General features: G+C 38.3%; 1 protein-coding gene across 1 annotated transcript; it reads right to left on the bottom strand.

Annotated features, from left to right (window-relative positions):
• Positions 1-990: 990 nt before the first annotated feature.
• Positions 991-14,003, bottom strand: LOC147227314 (protein-glutamine gamma-glutamyltransferase 5-like). The gene is made up of 15 exons (XM_086159998.1): positions 13,970-14,003; positions 10,907-11,095; positions 9,866-10,102; positions 9,484-9,602; positions 9,285-9,413; positions 8,853-9,030; positions 8,413-8,548; positions 8,070-8,173; positions 7,249-7,488; positions 6,733-6,783; positions 6,310-6,360; positions 4,926-5,138; positions 4,438-4,598; positions 3,832-3,971; positions 991-1,440 (listed from the first exon to the last, which is right to left on the bottom strand). The coding sequence occupies exons 1-15, from the start codon at positions 14,001-14,003 to the stop codon at positions 1,284-1,286; spliced, it is 2,139 nt and encodes a 712-aa protein (XP_086016124.1). The 3' UTR covers positions 991-1,283.
• Between the last annotated feature and the right edge of the window lie 1,946 nt (positions 14,004-15,949).

Below are 15,949 nucleotides of genomic sequence, written 5' to 3'. Positions count from 1 at the left end.
CTATTGAGAACCTCACTTTCATCTATACACTTAAAATGATTCAAATGATGTAAATTTATGGGGGCACGATACAGAGAGAAAGAGCAAAAGAGAGGGAGAGAGAGAGAAATTGGCAAAAAAATTGGCAAAAAAAAAAAAAAATCACACTGTTTTGTCTTCAAAATACTGTGTGTTTGTTTGAGTGTGTGCTGTGTATTTGAGCATTACTAGATTCCTGCCAAACACTGGCACAGAATGACTTGCATTATAATAAAAGGATAGAATAGTTTTTCAACTTTCAACAAGTTCTTGCAGACTTGACAAAACATCAAAATCGAAACCAATGTGTGGTGCAAAACGCGACTGAAAAGACTGACCACACTAGGCTGATCAATAAGATGCCAATTTGTTATTTATGTCACGATCAAGTCCTGACAAAATATGTGTGCATCCCTATGTACTGGCAGGATATCTGTAATACTCATATGGTATTATACTAGGAAAGCACAGAATCTATGCTTTCCTAGTACAATACTATATGAGTTTGTTAACCTGTAAATAATCTATGCCATAGATTATTTACATGAATCTATTTTTATCTAAGTGAGTTTTCATTCCAGTGTCAATTGTGTCACAAGACTAAAGTGTTCTCCCTACCTATTGTAGAAAGAATATAGTATTACACAATTTTTTTTTAATTAAAGTTAAAAAAAAAAAAAAAAAATCACAAAAGACAAATGTATTATTCCATTTTCAGAAGAGTTCAAATGAATGCGCATTAAAGGTGCAAATCTGCAGACTCATGCCCTGTCAAGTTATTCATTTTTCTCTTTTTGGTATACTTGTATCTAAAACATTATGAACATATCTACTGTAAATGAAACAAAAATAAAATGAAATGAAACAAAAGAATATACTTCTTTTTTTAAAGAACTATCAATTTATTTCTGAGGAGATCATTGATCTTATACCTTATACAATGCAAATCTCATGAAACCATCATGTCTCTCAATGATTTTTTTTTTTCAATTTATATATTATAAATATTTCATGTTTCGTCCACATACATTTATTCAATATGTCTTGGAAAAAAATTGAAATTCTTCCATTCTTGCAACATCAGTGATAGGGGAATAAAGAAGACAGTCCAATGGGCTTTAAAAAGGCTGCTCTATCCTGTTGACTAACAGTGAAAAGAAAAAGCTAAATATATAAGAATAACCTAACCTTTATGGGTTTTGCAGGTTATCTTTGCTTGTGAGGAGAGGGTAGAATGAAAAGCTTGGGTTTTCCTTGTTCACCGTTCATTCAGTCATAACAGTGACTTTTTGGAAACTTCTGGAAATGATGTTAGAGCTGCTGCTGTGTGAGACGGTGGCTTTTAGCAGTTTAGTGCCAGATGAAGTTGCCAAGATTGACACCTTCTTCTCAATCTTTTTGCCTGGCGGTAGGATTACCAGCCTGGAAGAGGCAGAAGAAAATGATCATCTTTCTGTGTTTCATTTTTTGCCAGGACAAACACAGCAGGCTAGACACTGTTTCAGAACAACTGCTGTTCTGAAATAGTCTGACATCTGCTTTTGGACACAGAGAAAAGGATATCTATAAGAGACACAAGCACTATTTTTCATCATTATCTACAGGGACAGTTTGTTATGCATAGAAATTATTATTTATGTGTATATATATATATATATATATATATATATATATACACCCCCCCCCCACACACACACACACACGCACATATATACAAATAAATAATGGTTTTTGAATTTTTATACATGTTATACATATTTATATTTATTCCAGCTTCCCCCCCATTTTCAAGACCGCACATCAAATGCAGCAAAGGCTCCATTCATAGAGTTTCTTGTCAATGCAGTTTGTTCATTTCAAGCCTTTTGGGGGCAGTGCTAATGACAGAAAACAACTGAGTGAATTGCTCAAAATTAGGAAACAAAAAATGATAACTTAATCTCTTGCCTACACAGCCAAACAATGGAAGGCAGAAGAGCAGAATATTATCTAGATAGGAGAAACCATTGTCAAAATACAAACTGTTAAAACGGTAATAACAGATACATTTTGCAAGTCAGGGAAACAGTGAGCATGAATTGTCATGTATCATATCGTGCTTTCAACATGTCTATGTTGCATATTTCTGTTTCTGCCCAGAATACCAGACAGCATTCCTACTTCATTCCTTAGCTTCTAAAACATGTAACCATGTTTGCTTTACAGGTCAACCAAAGGGACAAGATGTTGTAATACCATTCAGCACTTAACTGAAAAGTTCAAAAACACTAATTGTTCAGTTCTTTATTTAGAACAATTGTTTGAACCATGATGCTGCCCAGGACTGGGTTTCTATCACTGAGACAAAGAAAGAAGCTGGCTCACATGCGTCTGTATTTTGCCTTGCACCAGTAACCATGTACTGTAATATTCATTGGCAGTGCTGAAGTAAGTTGTCGCTGGATTTGTGCAGACAGCTTGTGATGCAATATGTGGATGAGGAAGTCTGTTGCTATCTCTGTCTCTTTGCTTGAATGCAAAGAAAACAGTGTCATTCAAGTGATTCAATAGATAACTATTCCAGTCTGTGCCCAAGTCAAACCTCTCGACCTATGCTGTTGTACATGGAGATATCAAGGATAACTATTTTGTGAGTAGTTAAAAATTCCCTCTTGAAAAGGTATTTAGTATAAGGTGACATTTTTTTTCCTTGCATTGCTGTCAAATTATGTTTGCTTTTATTTTTTGTAATAATGTTGGCATTTAATGGGTTGAAAATGGCCCAACCTTCATTGATTAGCTCTGAACCTGTGAAGTGAAAGCTAAAGTAAGAGATTTTTTCAGACACTTATAATCATGATTTTCCACCCAGTTATAGATCAGCAACAATTATGTCGTAACTGTCTTTCACACAAGAAGGAGAGGCAGCAACTTCAAGTCCAGTTAATCTTGACACCTGACTCGAATACATGGGTTGCGTATCTGACCTGTTGGTGAAGTTACAACCATAAGGAAACTGGATTTAGAGTAAGATTATGTTATCTTCAAATAAAGCATATTTTCATGACAGTGACAATACTTACTGTGAGACTATCTTGATGGTAATTAGAGAAATACCGTTGGAGGATTTAAGGAACTTGGGGTCAACAGTCCAGAGCAGGGGAGACGGTGGAAAAGAGGTGAAGAGACGGATCCAAGCAGGTTGGAATGGGTGGAGAAAAGTGTCAGGGGGATTATGTGATGGAAGACTATTGGCCAGAATGAAAGGAAATGAGGTTCAAGAAGGTGGTAGGACGTGCGATGCTGTATGGACTAGGAACAGTTCCAATGATGAAAAAACGGGAGGCAGAGCTAAAGGTTGCAGAGATGAAGATGCTAAGGTTCTCCTTGGGAGTGACCAGCATGGAAAGGATCAGGAATGAGTATCAGAGAATCAGCACACGCTAGATGTTTTGGAGAGAAGGTCAGAGAAGCCAGGCTGAGATGGTTTGGTCATGGACAGAGGAGGGATAGTGAATATATTTGTAGACGAATGCTGGGATTGGAGCTGCCAGGCAGGAGGTCTGGAGGAAGACCGAAGAGAAGATTTATGGACGTAGTGAGAGAGGACATGAACATAGTTGGTTTTAGAGAGGAGGACACAGAGAATAGGGTTAGATGGAGAGAGTTGATTCGCTGTGGTGACTCCTGAAGCAAAAAGCCGAAAGGAGAGGAAGAAGACATTTTGCAGGATCTTTTAATTTCTGCAGTTTGAAAGTCAATGGAAAAAACAGCTGGTAGGTCTTTTGAAAAAAGGCATCACATTTTTGCAGAAATCAGACTGCATACTCATACCTGGTCTCATGCTTGCCCTGTAACAAGCCAGGTCCTTCAATGGTCAGCACGGCCCCACTCAGAGGTCTGGTGAATATGTTCGTGAAGGACACCAGGACTGAATGTTCCTTCTTCAGCTTGATGTAGTCCCCACCCTCGATCTGTGAATATTACAGGGTCATAAAATCCTACGTTCAACAAGAAAATTATTTATTTCCCTGGCCAACAATTCTAGGCATTAGATCTTTGTTGTCAGAATGGACGAGGGTCAACAAAGAAATTGTTTTTAAAAATATATTGAGACACTGATCTATGAAGGAGGTTTTCCTCACAGCATGCAGAACCCTGCTTCGATTCCAATAGGGGACCTTTCTGTGTGGAGTTTACAGTGGTATGAAAAAGTTTGGGCACCCCTGATCATTTAAAATTTGAATCTTAAAAGAGACAGTCTCTTTGGTGTGAGAGACGAGGATACAGAGAATAGGGTTAGATGGAGAAAGTCGATTCGCTGTGGCGACTCCTGAAGGGAAAAGCCGAAAGAAGAAGACAAAGTGACAAAATATACATAAGACGTAAAAAATATACATACAACTGAGCACACAACAGAGGGGCTGGAAACTGCTGTACCTCTATGGCTGTGTTTGGTAGGCTGATGTTGACATCTTGTGTGGCCAGGAATCTTTCTTTGGTCCAGATGTCCTTTAACACCACTGCTACCTTCACAATGTCCTCATTCAACAAGATCGACTCATATGCAGAGGGAGGGATCGCATGGGAGTTTGTCAATACTGCACAGACAAGCAAAGGTCCAGGATACACGATTAAAAAAAAGGCAGATTATCTCTAGTATTGGTTTAACTTAGTTAAGGCTCAAATGTTGGAGGGATCCTCTAGTAAAATAGAATTCCCTTCAATAACACCAAAAGATTTTAAAGGCACTGATAAAAACATTACAAAGAAAGTCATCAGAAAATTCTAATATAAATATAAACATATATAGAAGTGATTCATTGAATCATTATTGTACTGCAAACCTATTTCACAGGGAAAATAGAAACTACATAGAGGCCAGATGTTGTTACTATGGATGTGTTTTAATGTTCTGTACCACCCACCTTCAAGAGGCCGGATGTGCACTTCTTTCTGTATTTTCCAGAAGCTTCTGTGAGGGCTGCTGTCGTACTCCTTCACCTGCGCACTGAGGTATTCCATTAAAATCCTGGAGCTGCTGGACTGGTTTTTGACTGTCACATGCAGGCTGATGTTATCGCCTAGTGATGGCACCCCGTCAATGGTCAGGGAAACCTCCAGATTGGATGACATGCAAACTGAAGACAGAGTGAAGCAATGTGAATACCTCCTTTTCAAAAATATCTAATTTTGTAAGTAAGCTAAATTGAACATGCCTTTCCATTTTGTAACATACAATATATAGCCAAGAATCCCACTTTTAAGAATTCTGAAAGGAATGAATGCTCAGTTTTTGAGTTTCAGCAGTAAGTCCATCTGCCGTGACACAATAATGACTAATAATCAGGCGACAGCTTCTGTATGTAGAAATAAAAGTTGTAAAATCAAGTAAGCAACAATTTTTAAAATCAGCAAAAAAGGCTGATCCACATGATGACAATAATTAACCTGGAAGAGAAGAATAAAGTGTTATCACTTGAATGACATTTGTTTTTAGTGTGAAAGTCAAAAGGCATTGACTTATCATGTTTAATGCGAAACTACTTTCTATCACCAAGTTGAGTTTGCGCATGTGTGGTTTTCAAATGTGAAAATGAGTATTGAAATAGAATTTCCCTTCAAGGGATCAATGATGTATGTAACTAGCCCTAAATTATTTCAAGTGAAGAAGGAATTGAAATAGTAAATAGGTTATGAATGCAAGAATGCTTACTAGAAATATCAATACATGCCCTTTTGAAGTTTCTCTGCCTCACATCAAACATTAATACTTTTGTCTAGACTATAAGCAGGTCATTAAACAACTGCATGATGATGAGTCAAACCTCTACAAACATTTCAAGTGATCTGGTTTGTTTGGTTTGATCCAGGGGGCGGTGGTTAGTCACTGTTGCAAATAAATCCAAAAAATCAAATCCACAGATAGAGAATGTGCAAAATGGAAGGATAAAAAATATAAATGAGTACTCGGTCTGTGGACATTGGCCACTGAATCAGACTATTAGCAAGACTCGATTGTCAGCCTGGGTCTTTTTTTTTTATCCTATGTTTATTAGTTTGGCCGTCTCATGATGCATTTGGGAACAATGTTCTTTTTTCACTTTTAACTGCTTTTGAAAAGTTCGACCAGCTCTGACTAAACAGCATTCTTGACAGGAGGCTCAGAACATTCAGTTGTTGGAATGAGAAGAAAAACACATTTTGGTTAGAGACAGACTTAAAACATGTCCCATGGAAGTGGTGGAAAGGGCTGCTGTCATCCGAATGCCATGTTTCATTCTTGTAACAGCAATAGCGGAGGAATCTTACCAGCTCTGTTTGGGGATGTACCATATCCTGTAGCAGACAGGAGTTGCACGTCTGAAAAAGTGAGAATTTTTAACTTAAAAAAAAACAATATGAACATTGTGAAAGCAAAAATGTTTAAGGCATCATCCAGTGACTCAGAGCTGCACCAAATTTTTGCAAATTTTTGGGGAAACAGACAAAAATCACCAGAAAATTCTGATTAATGGGATATTAAGAGAAAATTGAGTTATATTCTTTAAGCGTGAAACAACACATTAATCATCATTGATATCCCTCATTAAAACTACATTAATAGGCATCAACTTTCTCAAATTGCGACTATTCATGAACTCTTTAAGGATCCACATAGTCTTTATCTTCTTTCCACTCCATCACTATCAGGATTATGCAATTCATTTGTCAATGTTTGTGAACAAATCTTACCGGCTTTATTTTGAAATGTCGCACATCTTGAAGCAGACGGGAGATGTGCTTCTGCAAAAGTGAGATTGCAGATTGTTCATATAGGAAATTTGATTCAGCTAAATGTGTTAATCTATCACAGCTAGAGAAACAATTTCAAATGACTCTGACCCTAACAGGACAAACATGAATACGTTATATTACTATGTATATTTTCTGTCATATATATATTTAATTAAAGGTTTAGTCTTGAAAACCTGCATTATAGATCATGGTCTCTCATGTTTTTCAGGTCCGGCAATTAAATAAATGTGCCGGCCTTTCGTGACCTGCTCTTTTTCTCGCAGAGATGGAAGTATATATTCTGCATGTTACATATTTATTCAAATTGAAATATAATTTTCTTTAATCATTTATATCAAAGGCAATAAAAAACATTACCTTTCAATTGTTAGGAAATTTTTTGTTCATTTGAGCTGGTTAATATCTAGCTGAGGTATATCGGATTTTTGTGATGGAATATTGCCAGTTCCTCACTTTTCTTTCTTTTGTAAGTCTCTGTCAGATTCTGTGGTTGGTCAGAGCCGATGCACTTGGTGATAATCAGCTTTCCCACCCATTCAGAGTCGACTGTTCTCCCAACCACCAACCCATCACGGACGATCAAGCGCATAATGTCAGCATCAACAGAGGTGTAAATGAATGATGTGTCGTATGGAATCTCGAGGCAACGTTCTTGGACAGCAACTACAGGACCCGGGCCACAGCAGTAGATCCCTATGGAGGAAGGTTTCAATAATTGTTTATTGTAATGTTGTCGAAAGTTTTACATCACGTTCCATGAGTTTACACCAGTAGTTTTAATTTTATTTATTTTTTTTATCATTCCTGACCTCCTATCCCTGGAATTGGTTGAGGCATACAAGTGTTTGTCACACAAACTGTTGTCCAAGCTTGGCATTTCGAGGTAATCACATTGTCATCAAGTTTTCTAGTGAATTAGTTGAAAATTAATGGGCAAATCCCTTTAAAATTGTTTGGAAATTTTCTTGGCTTGGCAGGTTGTTTACCCAATTTTCATATCATGTCTTGCATATATGTTTATGTTTGCTTTACTAATTCAATTAACTACAAATCATGCATATCATTGTCTTCATAAGCACAAAAAGCACTTTGCAATAACCATTGTTTAAAAACATTATAAGGTGTTTAGCTGAACATGGTAACTTTGCAAAAAATAAATAAATGTTTTGCAAGTGACATATCCTAAATTATTAGATATTTAGCCGATATTTATATATCTTTTTTCAAGTAAATATCAAGTGTACAAAAAATAATTTCATTATTTCTGGACCCACCTGCACTTTTCTCCTGTGGCGTTGGATCTACAACCTGCCATCCATCAAACCTAGCGCCAAGGTCTGGTCTCCTCATCCAGCACTCCACCCACACATGGAAGTTCCTGTAATGTTGCACAAATCTATTATAATAAATGTAAATATGCATTAGTGTGTTTACATGGCAAAAAAGGCTGAAAAGTATGGAGTACATTGTGCTTAATGATGGACAGCTCAGTTGAAATGCAAATGAAATTCATATTCAAAAAAAAAACTTTATGGTTATCAATAAAAGGAGATCTATTAGTTGAATTGTTTGAGTTAGAGAAAGGTAAGATTGTCAGAAAGAGAGAGCAAGACCAACCAAATGCTGTCCAATGACATGGCGAGCTTTTCTCCTCTGGTTGAGTAATACTCCTCAATGATCTCGTCATTATTACTGTTATGGGCTGCGTTAAATACTGTTACGACCCTTGAGGGAATGCCGAGAACTCTCATCACTAAGGAAAAAGAAAAAAAAACAAAACAATTAAGCTGAGGTGAATGAAAACAAACTTTGAAGCTGAAGCTCTGAGCAAAAGTATAGGAGCTGCAAGAGAAATGCTAGGTTTCTGTGCATATTTTAATAAACGGTCAATTCAGCGCTTCAATTAATTAATGCTCATAACTGACAAAATTAACAAATTAAACTACTGACTGGATCAAAAAAACAAAAAAATTATTTTCAAGAATCTCTCTATTAAACTTTAGTGTGACCCCAGAATTGTGGAGTAACTACACTCCTTCTGCAACTCTTGAACAAACCTGTGCATAAGACAGATGCAAAAACCCAGCATTGTCCGTATCTCACAGGATTGCAGCTGGACGAGACCCAGCGGTGCAGAATGTCAGCGCTTCCACTCCACTCTGCTGGCCTCACACCGTCTCTGTAGCTACCCCGCCACTTTCCCTCCAGCACGCCCAGGTCATCATTACAGTTCACCTTACAGAGCAACACAACACATTACTGAGCTTTATTTTACCCTTTTTTGGATGAGGAGGAAAATAAAATAAATTACACTCACGGGATTGTTTAAAGAAGAGCTCACTTAGAAAAATACATGGTATGTCAGTTATTATCTATATCAACATTGAGTAGATTCTAACAGAATTTCCATTTTCCTTTGAATGATTACCTAAACCTTTTTTTTTTAAACTTGGATTTTTAGTCCTCACATGTCATTCATGTGTTCTCACCATCGCACACACCACTTTGCTGAGGTAGACGGGATCTGCTCGTAGAACGTAGTCTTTGAGTTCATTTCTGAGATGCTGTGGGCTGACTTGCAGGAGCCACAGACATGCCTCAAGGACCCCGGGCTCATACTGCATGGTTATAAATAGTTTATTATTTGTACACAGTCCATTCACAGTAGCTGTTTTATTTGTTACTTACCTGTCCAAATGACCAGGGCCGCGAGCAAACGTTCAGATGAGTACCCATATACACCAGACCATAATCACTTTTGACGTACTCTTCTATTTGTGCATCATGTGGCATATATACGGGATCCTCTGGAAAACGAGTGTGTACATTCACCTCAGACTGCTGCTGTCACCTCGCTTTCAACTGGACATTATTTGATAAAGTTTTTTCGACTATACCCGTAAGTTGTACAAATGCCTTAATGTGAAGCTAACAGCTTTGAAAAATTAAGCCATTAAATGTTATACTTCCCCAAAATATTAACAACAGGATATTTAGAATAAATATCTCATGAAACATGAGATCCAAGTGCTTGCATGCAATATTTGCAAATTTCAGTACACGGACTCACCCTTTAGCCAAGGATTGCAGAGCAGCACAAATGTTCCTGCAACAAAACTACTTCTGCCCTGTTGGGTCTCCATGTGGACCAGAAGGTGATACTGGGCGATGGAAGACCGAACAGGGGAACAGACATGTACAATTACCCACGGATGGTTCATGTTTCCTGGATAAATTCTAGCTGACCAGTCTTGGGAGTTTGACCAATTGTCAGAGAATTGAACCAGCATCTTCTCTGATAAACAACCTGCATGAACGAGAAAAGATGGGAAAAAAAAAAATCATTATCCATATCTCAATTTCTGTCAGGTGGAGAAAAAATTATTATACATCCCTGACAAAAAAAAAAAAGTGCTTTTTTTTAATACTAGGACTTTGGGCTAAATGTGTAGAATGAACATGACTTGAGATGGTTCAAATTTAAAGCAGAGTAAATATAAGATAATAAACTATTTGATTCCCACAGGCAAAATTCTTTTGTCACAGCAGCGCAACGGTAACAATAAATATGAATATTGGTATAGATATAAATAAGAGACAACTAAAAGCACGGCAAGAAAAATGATAAAAATCAACAGGATAAGAATGGAATGGTAACAAGGATAAAAAGATAAAAGATATTGCATTGAACATTTAAAAATGTAAATTCAGAACAAACTAACAAATGAGAGTTACACTTACAAATACTTTTTTTTAATCAATCAAGTTGTTTAAATGATTACTACAAAAGCCATTTAAAATACCTCAAATACTTCTGAGACTGTGAGAAATAGACCTTGAAAAGATACTTTATCTTTTTTCTTTATACTTTAAGATAGACTAGTTTCTCTGTACCATACAGTATGATACTGCTGCTGTTAAAATGTCACAGGCAAATGTTGTAGGTAAAGGCTAAAAAATATATTAGGGCAGTCATATTGATAAACTGGGTCAATTAAAGTCTATCCTATATATTTTTTTTATTTTCCCTCGATTAACCATGTAGTTGCAAAGCAAAAAAAAAAAAATTAATATTTTCATAAAACTCTTCAAATGCTAGCAGTTATGATACCCAGTGAAACCTCCAGCACCAGCCTCTCAGCGCAGGGATTCCACAGCCGTCCATGAAACACCAGTTTCAGTTTGAAGGGTTTCCCTCGTCGAACCACAAGTTGGTTTTTGCTGAGTCCCTCCGTGTCGTGGGAAATGTGGTTATCTTCAGCCTCAAAGTTAACCAGTTTCAGTCGACATTGGCCATTTCCTGATAAAACAGTTGGCATTTAGTCAAATCTGCATTGTATCTCACGCTGTTTACATAGAAATTAATCTTTTAGCAGGTGAGAGAAAATGCTAAAAATAAGGCCCTTCCCCAACCCGGAGTGGGCATTCCACTCGTTTCCGGTTGAGCACCATGGTCTTTGGATTTGGAGGTGCTGATCCTCATCCCAGCCGCAACCTGTTCCATTGAGAGCTGGAGATCATGGCCGGATGAAGCCAACAGAACCACATCATGCAAAAAGCAAGAGCTCTGCTTTTTGCAGAGATCCTGTGACCACCAAACTGGATCCCCCCCGATCCACAAAACACATGTAGACTGGTTGAGCAAACTCCCATGTCCCCTCGGGGAGCCTGCTGAGGGAATAGAGCTGGCCCACTGATCCACGGCCAGGACGAAAACCACACTGCTCCTCCTGGATCCAAGGTCCAACGACCTGGCGGACCCTTTTGCCAGCACTACTGAATAGACCTTACCAGGGAGGCTTAGGAGTGTGAACCCCCTGTAGTTGGAGCACACCCTCCAATCCCCCTTTTTGAAAATGTGGATCACCACCCCGGTCTACCACTCCAGCTGCACCACCCCCGACATCCACGCAATGCAGCATGAGGCTTGTCAGCCAGGACAGCCCTACAGCATCCAGAGCCTCGAGGAACCCAGGGCGGACCATATCATCCAACCCGCTTCTGAAGAGCTTTATGACTGCTTGACTGCCTGGAAATAGGTGTCTCCGATCTAGAGTCTGCTTCCTCATTGGCATTTCAAAGGGGTTGAGGAGGTCTTGATAGTATTCCTGCCATTGATCAACAATGTCTCCCCCACTGTACACACTGCTTCCCCCTCCTGTGCCACCAAATGTTAACCTTAATCTCCTCGACACCCACTGGCAGTCGTTCTCCATGGAACTCCTTTCAGGGCAAAGTTTTTTCCTCGGTAACCACCAGGGCCGCATCACTCCGGAGCCCCACAGGCCAGAAAGGCTCGGTAGGACTCCTTCCTCAATTTGACGGCATCCCTCACCGCTGGTGGACTCAAGTGGGAGCGATGGTTGCCGCCCGGACAGGCACAGCCCGCCTTACGGCCGCAGTTCCTTTCTGCCACCTCGACAACGGAAGCACGGAACATGGCCCATTTGGACTCAATGTCCCCACCGCCTCCCTCGGGATGTGATTGAAGTTCTGCCGGAGGTGGAAGTTGAAACTTCTTCTGACAGGGGACTCTACTAGACGCTGTCAGCAGACACTCATGTTACGTTTGGGTCTGCCAGGTCTGACCGGCATCCTCACCCTACCATCGGATCCAGCTCACCACCAGGTGGTGATCAGTTGACAGCTCCACCCCTCTCTTCTCCCAAGTGTCCAGGATATGCGGCCACAAATCCAACGATACGACCACATGGTCGATCAAAGAACCGTGGCCAAAGGTGTGTTGGTGCCAAGCGCACAAATGGACACCTTTATGCCTGAACATGGTGTTTGCTATGGACAATCCGTGACGAGCACAGAAGTTCAGTAACAAAACACCACTCGGGTTCAGACGGGGGCCGTTCCTCCCAATCATGCCCTTCCAAGTCGCACTGTCGTTGCCCAAGTGAGTGTTGAAGTCTCCCAAATAGAACGAGGGAGTCCCCGGTAGGAGCGCTCTTTCGCAGTCCCTCTAGGGACCCCAAGAAGTGGGGGGTAAACAGACTGTTGTTTGTGGCTATGCACCTATAAACAGTTCAGTGTTTATATCTTTATACAAAATCTTGAGCATCTTGAACATTTCAAGGTGCATGACACTGTTGAAGTGAATGTTGCTGTATTTCTATGTAATAATATTGTCCTTATCTATTCTATAGTTCTTTTATAACTTCATTGTGTGTCAAACAAAGACTTTATTTTGAAATAAATAATTACACCTTTAAGTTTTGTCTGACTAAAGAATAGATAAGGATTCCAGATTGCAAAAATCAAAGACCAGCCACATTTTTCCTTTTTTTTCCCCACAGTCAAACAAATTCCTATATCAATTTAGCCCTTTTAGGCCAGCTGCTGATATAGACTAACTTGTTTACATTACCTAAGGCCCCATCTGAGGCCACCAGGCATTGTGGTCTCCAAAGAGGTAATGCATGGATGCCATTTAAATGGTACTTTATGCTGGAGGTACTTCAGTGAAATTAAAATTCCTTCCTATAGTGTGAGCAAACTTAATGTCTGTCGATTTTTCTGTCTTGGTTATTTTATTTGTATTTAAAAGAGCATATAATGGCCAATAAGTTGTTTAGAGTCTTCAATCTTTATCGAGTTGGTTCTGCCACGAGATAGTCACAGCAGAGCAGAGTCATTTCGATCCACTATGCAAGGTGCATGCATTGACATTTTTAATGTAATAATTATGCAAATTAGTTCATCAGGATAATCTAATTACTTTGACAGCCCTTACCCATCAATATATATACTTATTTATTTTTAAGAACATATGTTCATCATGGCAAGAAATTCATCAAATTTGATAACAATATTCAAATGCTGAAGGGTTGAATACAGTGATTGTCTTGGTTTTTCAGTAAACATTTAGTACCAAGAATCAGACATTTTAGGATACACAGAAATGCCTGGGTACTTCTTTAACACTGTGTTTTTCTTAGGATGCACTCAGAGGTCAAGCAATAAAAACAGACAAGACCTCAACAGACGGGAGGATTCTGGTGCTGCCAATCCAAAAGATAAAACATCGCTTTCACATTAACTAAAGCATTTAAATGCTGTTAAAAATCTTATTACTCAGTCAATGTCTTCACCCAGACTGTTAATGCTTCTCAGCTTTGTCTGAGGAGTAAAAACAGGTGAAACAAGAATATTGAACTGAACTCACCACTGAGAGTATGTGTGTGGGTGTGCTGTTCCATGCTGCTTGTCTGAAAGAATATGTTGAGAGTGACAGAAGGAATGAGACAAGACTCCTCCTACATACCATTAAATATCTCAGAGGCCTTTTCTATCCCCATGTCACTGACTTCTGATGTTTTGCAGAAATCATCCCCCCCAAAAAACCCTTCAGACCCTTCAATCTGACAAAACAAAATCTACAAGAAATTACCTAGAGTTAGAAATAGTGACATAATCAGCATTTTAATAGAAAGGTACATCCCATGGTATGTCAAAATGCATTCTAAGTGCAAATTTTAATATATCTAAAATTATTAAAAAAAAAACCAAACACATTTATACAAATTCAGCCTCTATCACATTTCATTATATTTTAACATCAAATGCATCTGATAATCACCTGAGCCATTGTCTGTCTCAGTCAAACAGCTCCCTCTAATGGGAGTCATACAACATAACAAAACAAAAATTGATCATATCAAAATATTTCCAATGTAACATAAAGGTAGAAATGCAAATGTTCAGCCACCTTTGTCCTTCTTTGTAAGTGCATTGAGTTTCTCACCAATTACACAACAAAAATCAAGCTTGTAACTTAGTTGAGTAGTTACCCTGTAATCTCTTGCTATATATATATATACACATACATATATGCACTGCAAACTCAAGTGATGTGCTGAACAATTCAGCAACTTTATGTACCTTTTCAAACATATTTCTATTAACTTTACATAAATTTCTTTCACACCCCTTCCTTGTCTTTCAAGGTAGTTTCCACCCCTTCTGGAAATGTGTGACTTACCTGTAGAAATTCCACCTAGAGCCTAAAATCTAGCCCTCACGTTAGATATACGACAGGGTTGACTTTGATTGGTTTAAATAGTGGCATGGTTTTCACAACAGTTTTAATAATCCATTTGTGATTTGTGCAAAGACAAAACATAGACATGGACATAGATGTGTGTGTCAAGTCAAAGTAGGTAACCTCTTTTTTATTTTCAAAAGGAAAATTTGATACAAAAAAGGGAAAGTGGGGCTCATCAATAATTCACATGTACAACTCCCCTACCCTCCATCCCAGAATGCAGCAATAAAAATAAATTCTGTAAAAACAAAAGGAATCACTAAAAAGACAATCATAACGTGTTACGTTATGTGTATGGCTAAGCCACAGCTTTCCTGAAAAGCACTTTGTACAATTAAATCAGAGTTGGGTCTCATGTACTACAGGAATTGAATTGCATTCAGTAGGAATTTTGGAAACAAAAAAAAAAGAAATGACATTTCTTTGTATTTATTGTAGTATGTGATGAGGTTAATGTCAATGCAAAACAGTCATGAATGATAGCTTTCATTAGTAAACTTATCTGCTCCGACACCTTAAGCAGATAAATATACTACATACTTATATATGTATATATATATATATATATATATATATATATGTACCAATACTATGAAAATCCACTTTATGTAGTAGAGGCATGTCAATTTCAAAAGGGAATTTCAAAATTAGAGGGGACTTGACACCAACCCTGACAAAAGCACAAGATATTTATCTTTTCAAATCAATAAGGCACTGCATATTGTCCTTGGGAAAACCAAAATATCCACACAAACTTTGATATGATACATTCTGAGTTGTGCATGAGTGATAAAGCACTGCTGTCATCAGATTCTCTTAAGATGCTCTAAATTTTTATGCTGAACAGTCAGAGGCAAAAATAGGCTGCATTGCAAATATGTAGAGCCCCCCCTTAGCAATGATGCCTCTAATATGGAGTTCAAAACATTGCAAGTGACAGAGGGGAAAGGCCAAAGAGTAAGAATAAACCATAAAAACAGTTGTTACATCATTAGCCCATGCTTTGGCTGCATACTCACAATGATGAATCAGATGGGATGATATATTCTCCAGGGAAAACGTTTAGCAAAAGTAATGAGCATGAGAATGGAAATCTCATGC

This window comes from Fistularia commersonii, chromosome 14, assembly GCF_037954325.1.
Source record: "Fistularia commersonii isolate RoL2024-O1a breed Wild chromosome 14, RoL_Fcom_v1.0, whole genome shotgun sequence".
Classification (NCBI taxonomy): Eukaryota; Metazoa; Chordata; class Actinopteri; order Syngnathiformes; family Fistulariidae; genus Fistularia; species Fistularia commersonii.
The sequence above is the reverse complement of the archived record's forward strand: the minus strand, read 5'-3'. Positions and strand labels throughout refer to the sequence as shown.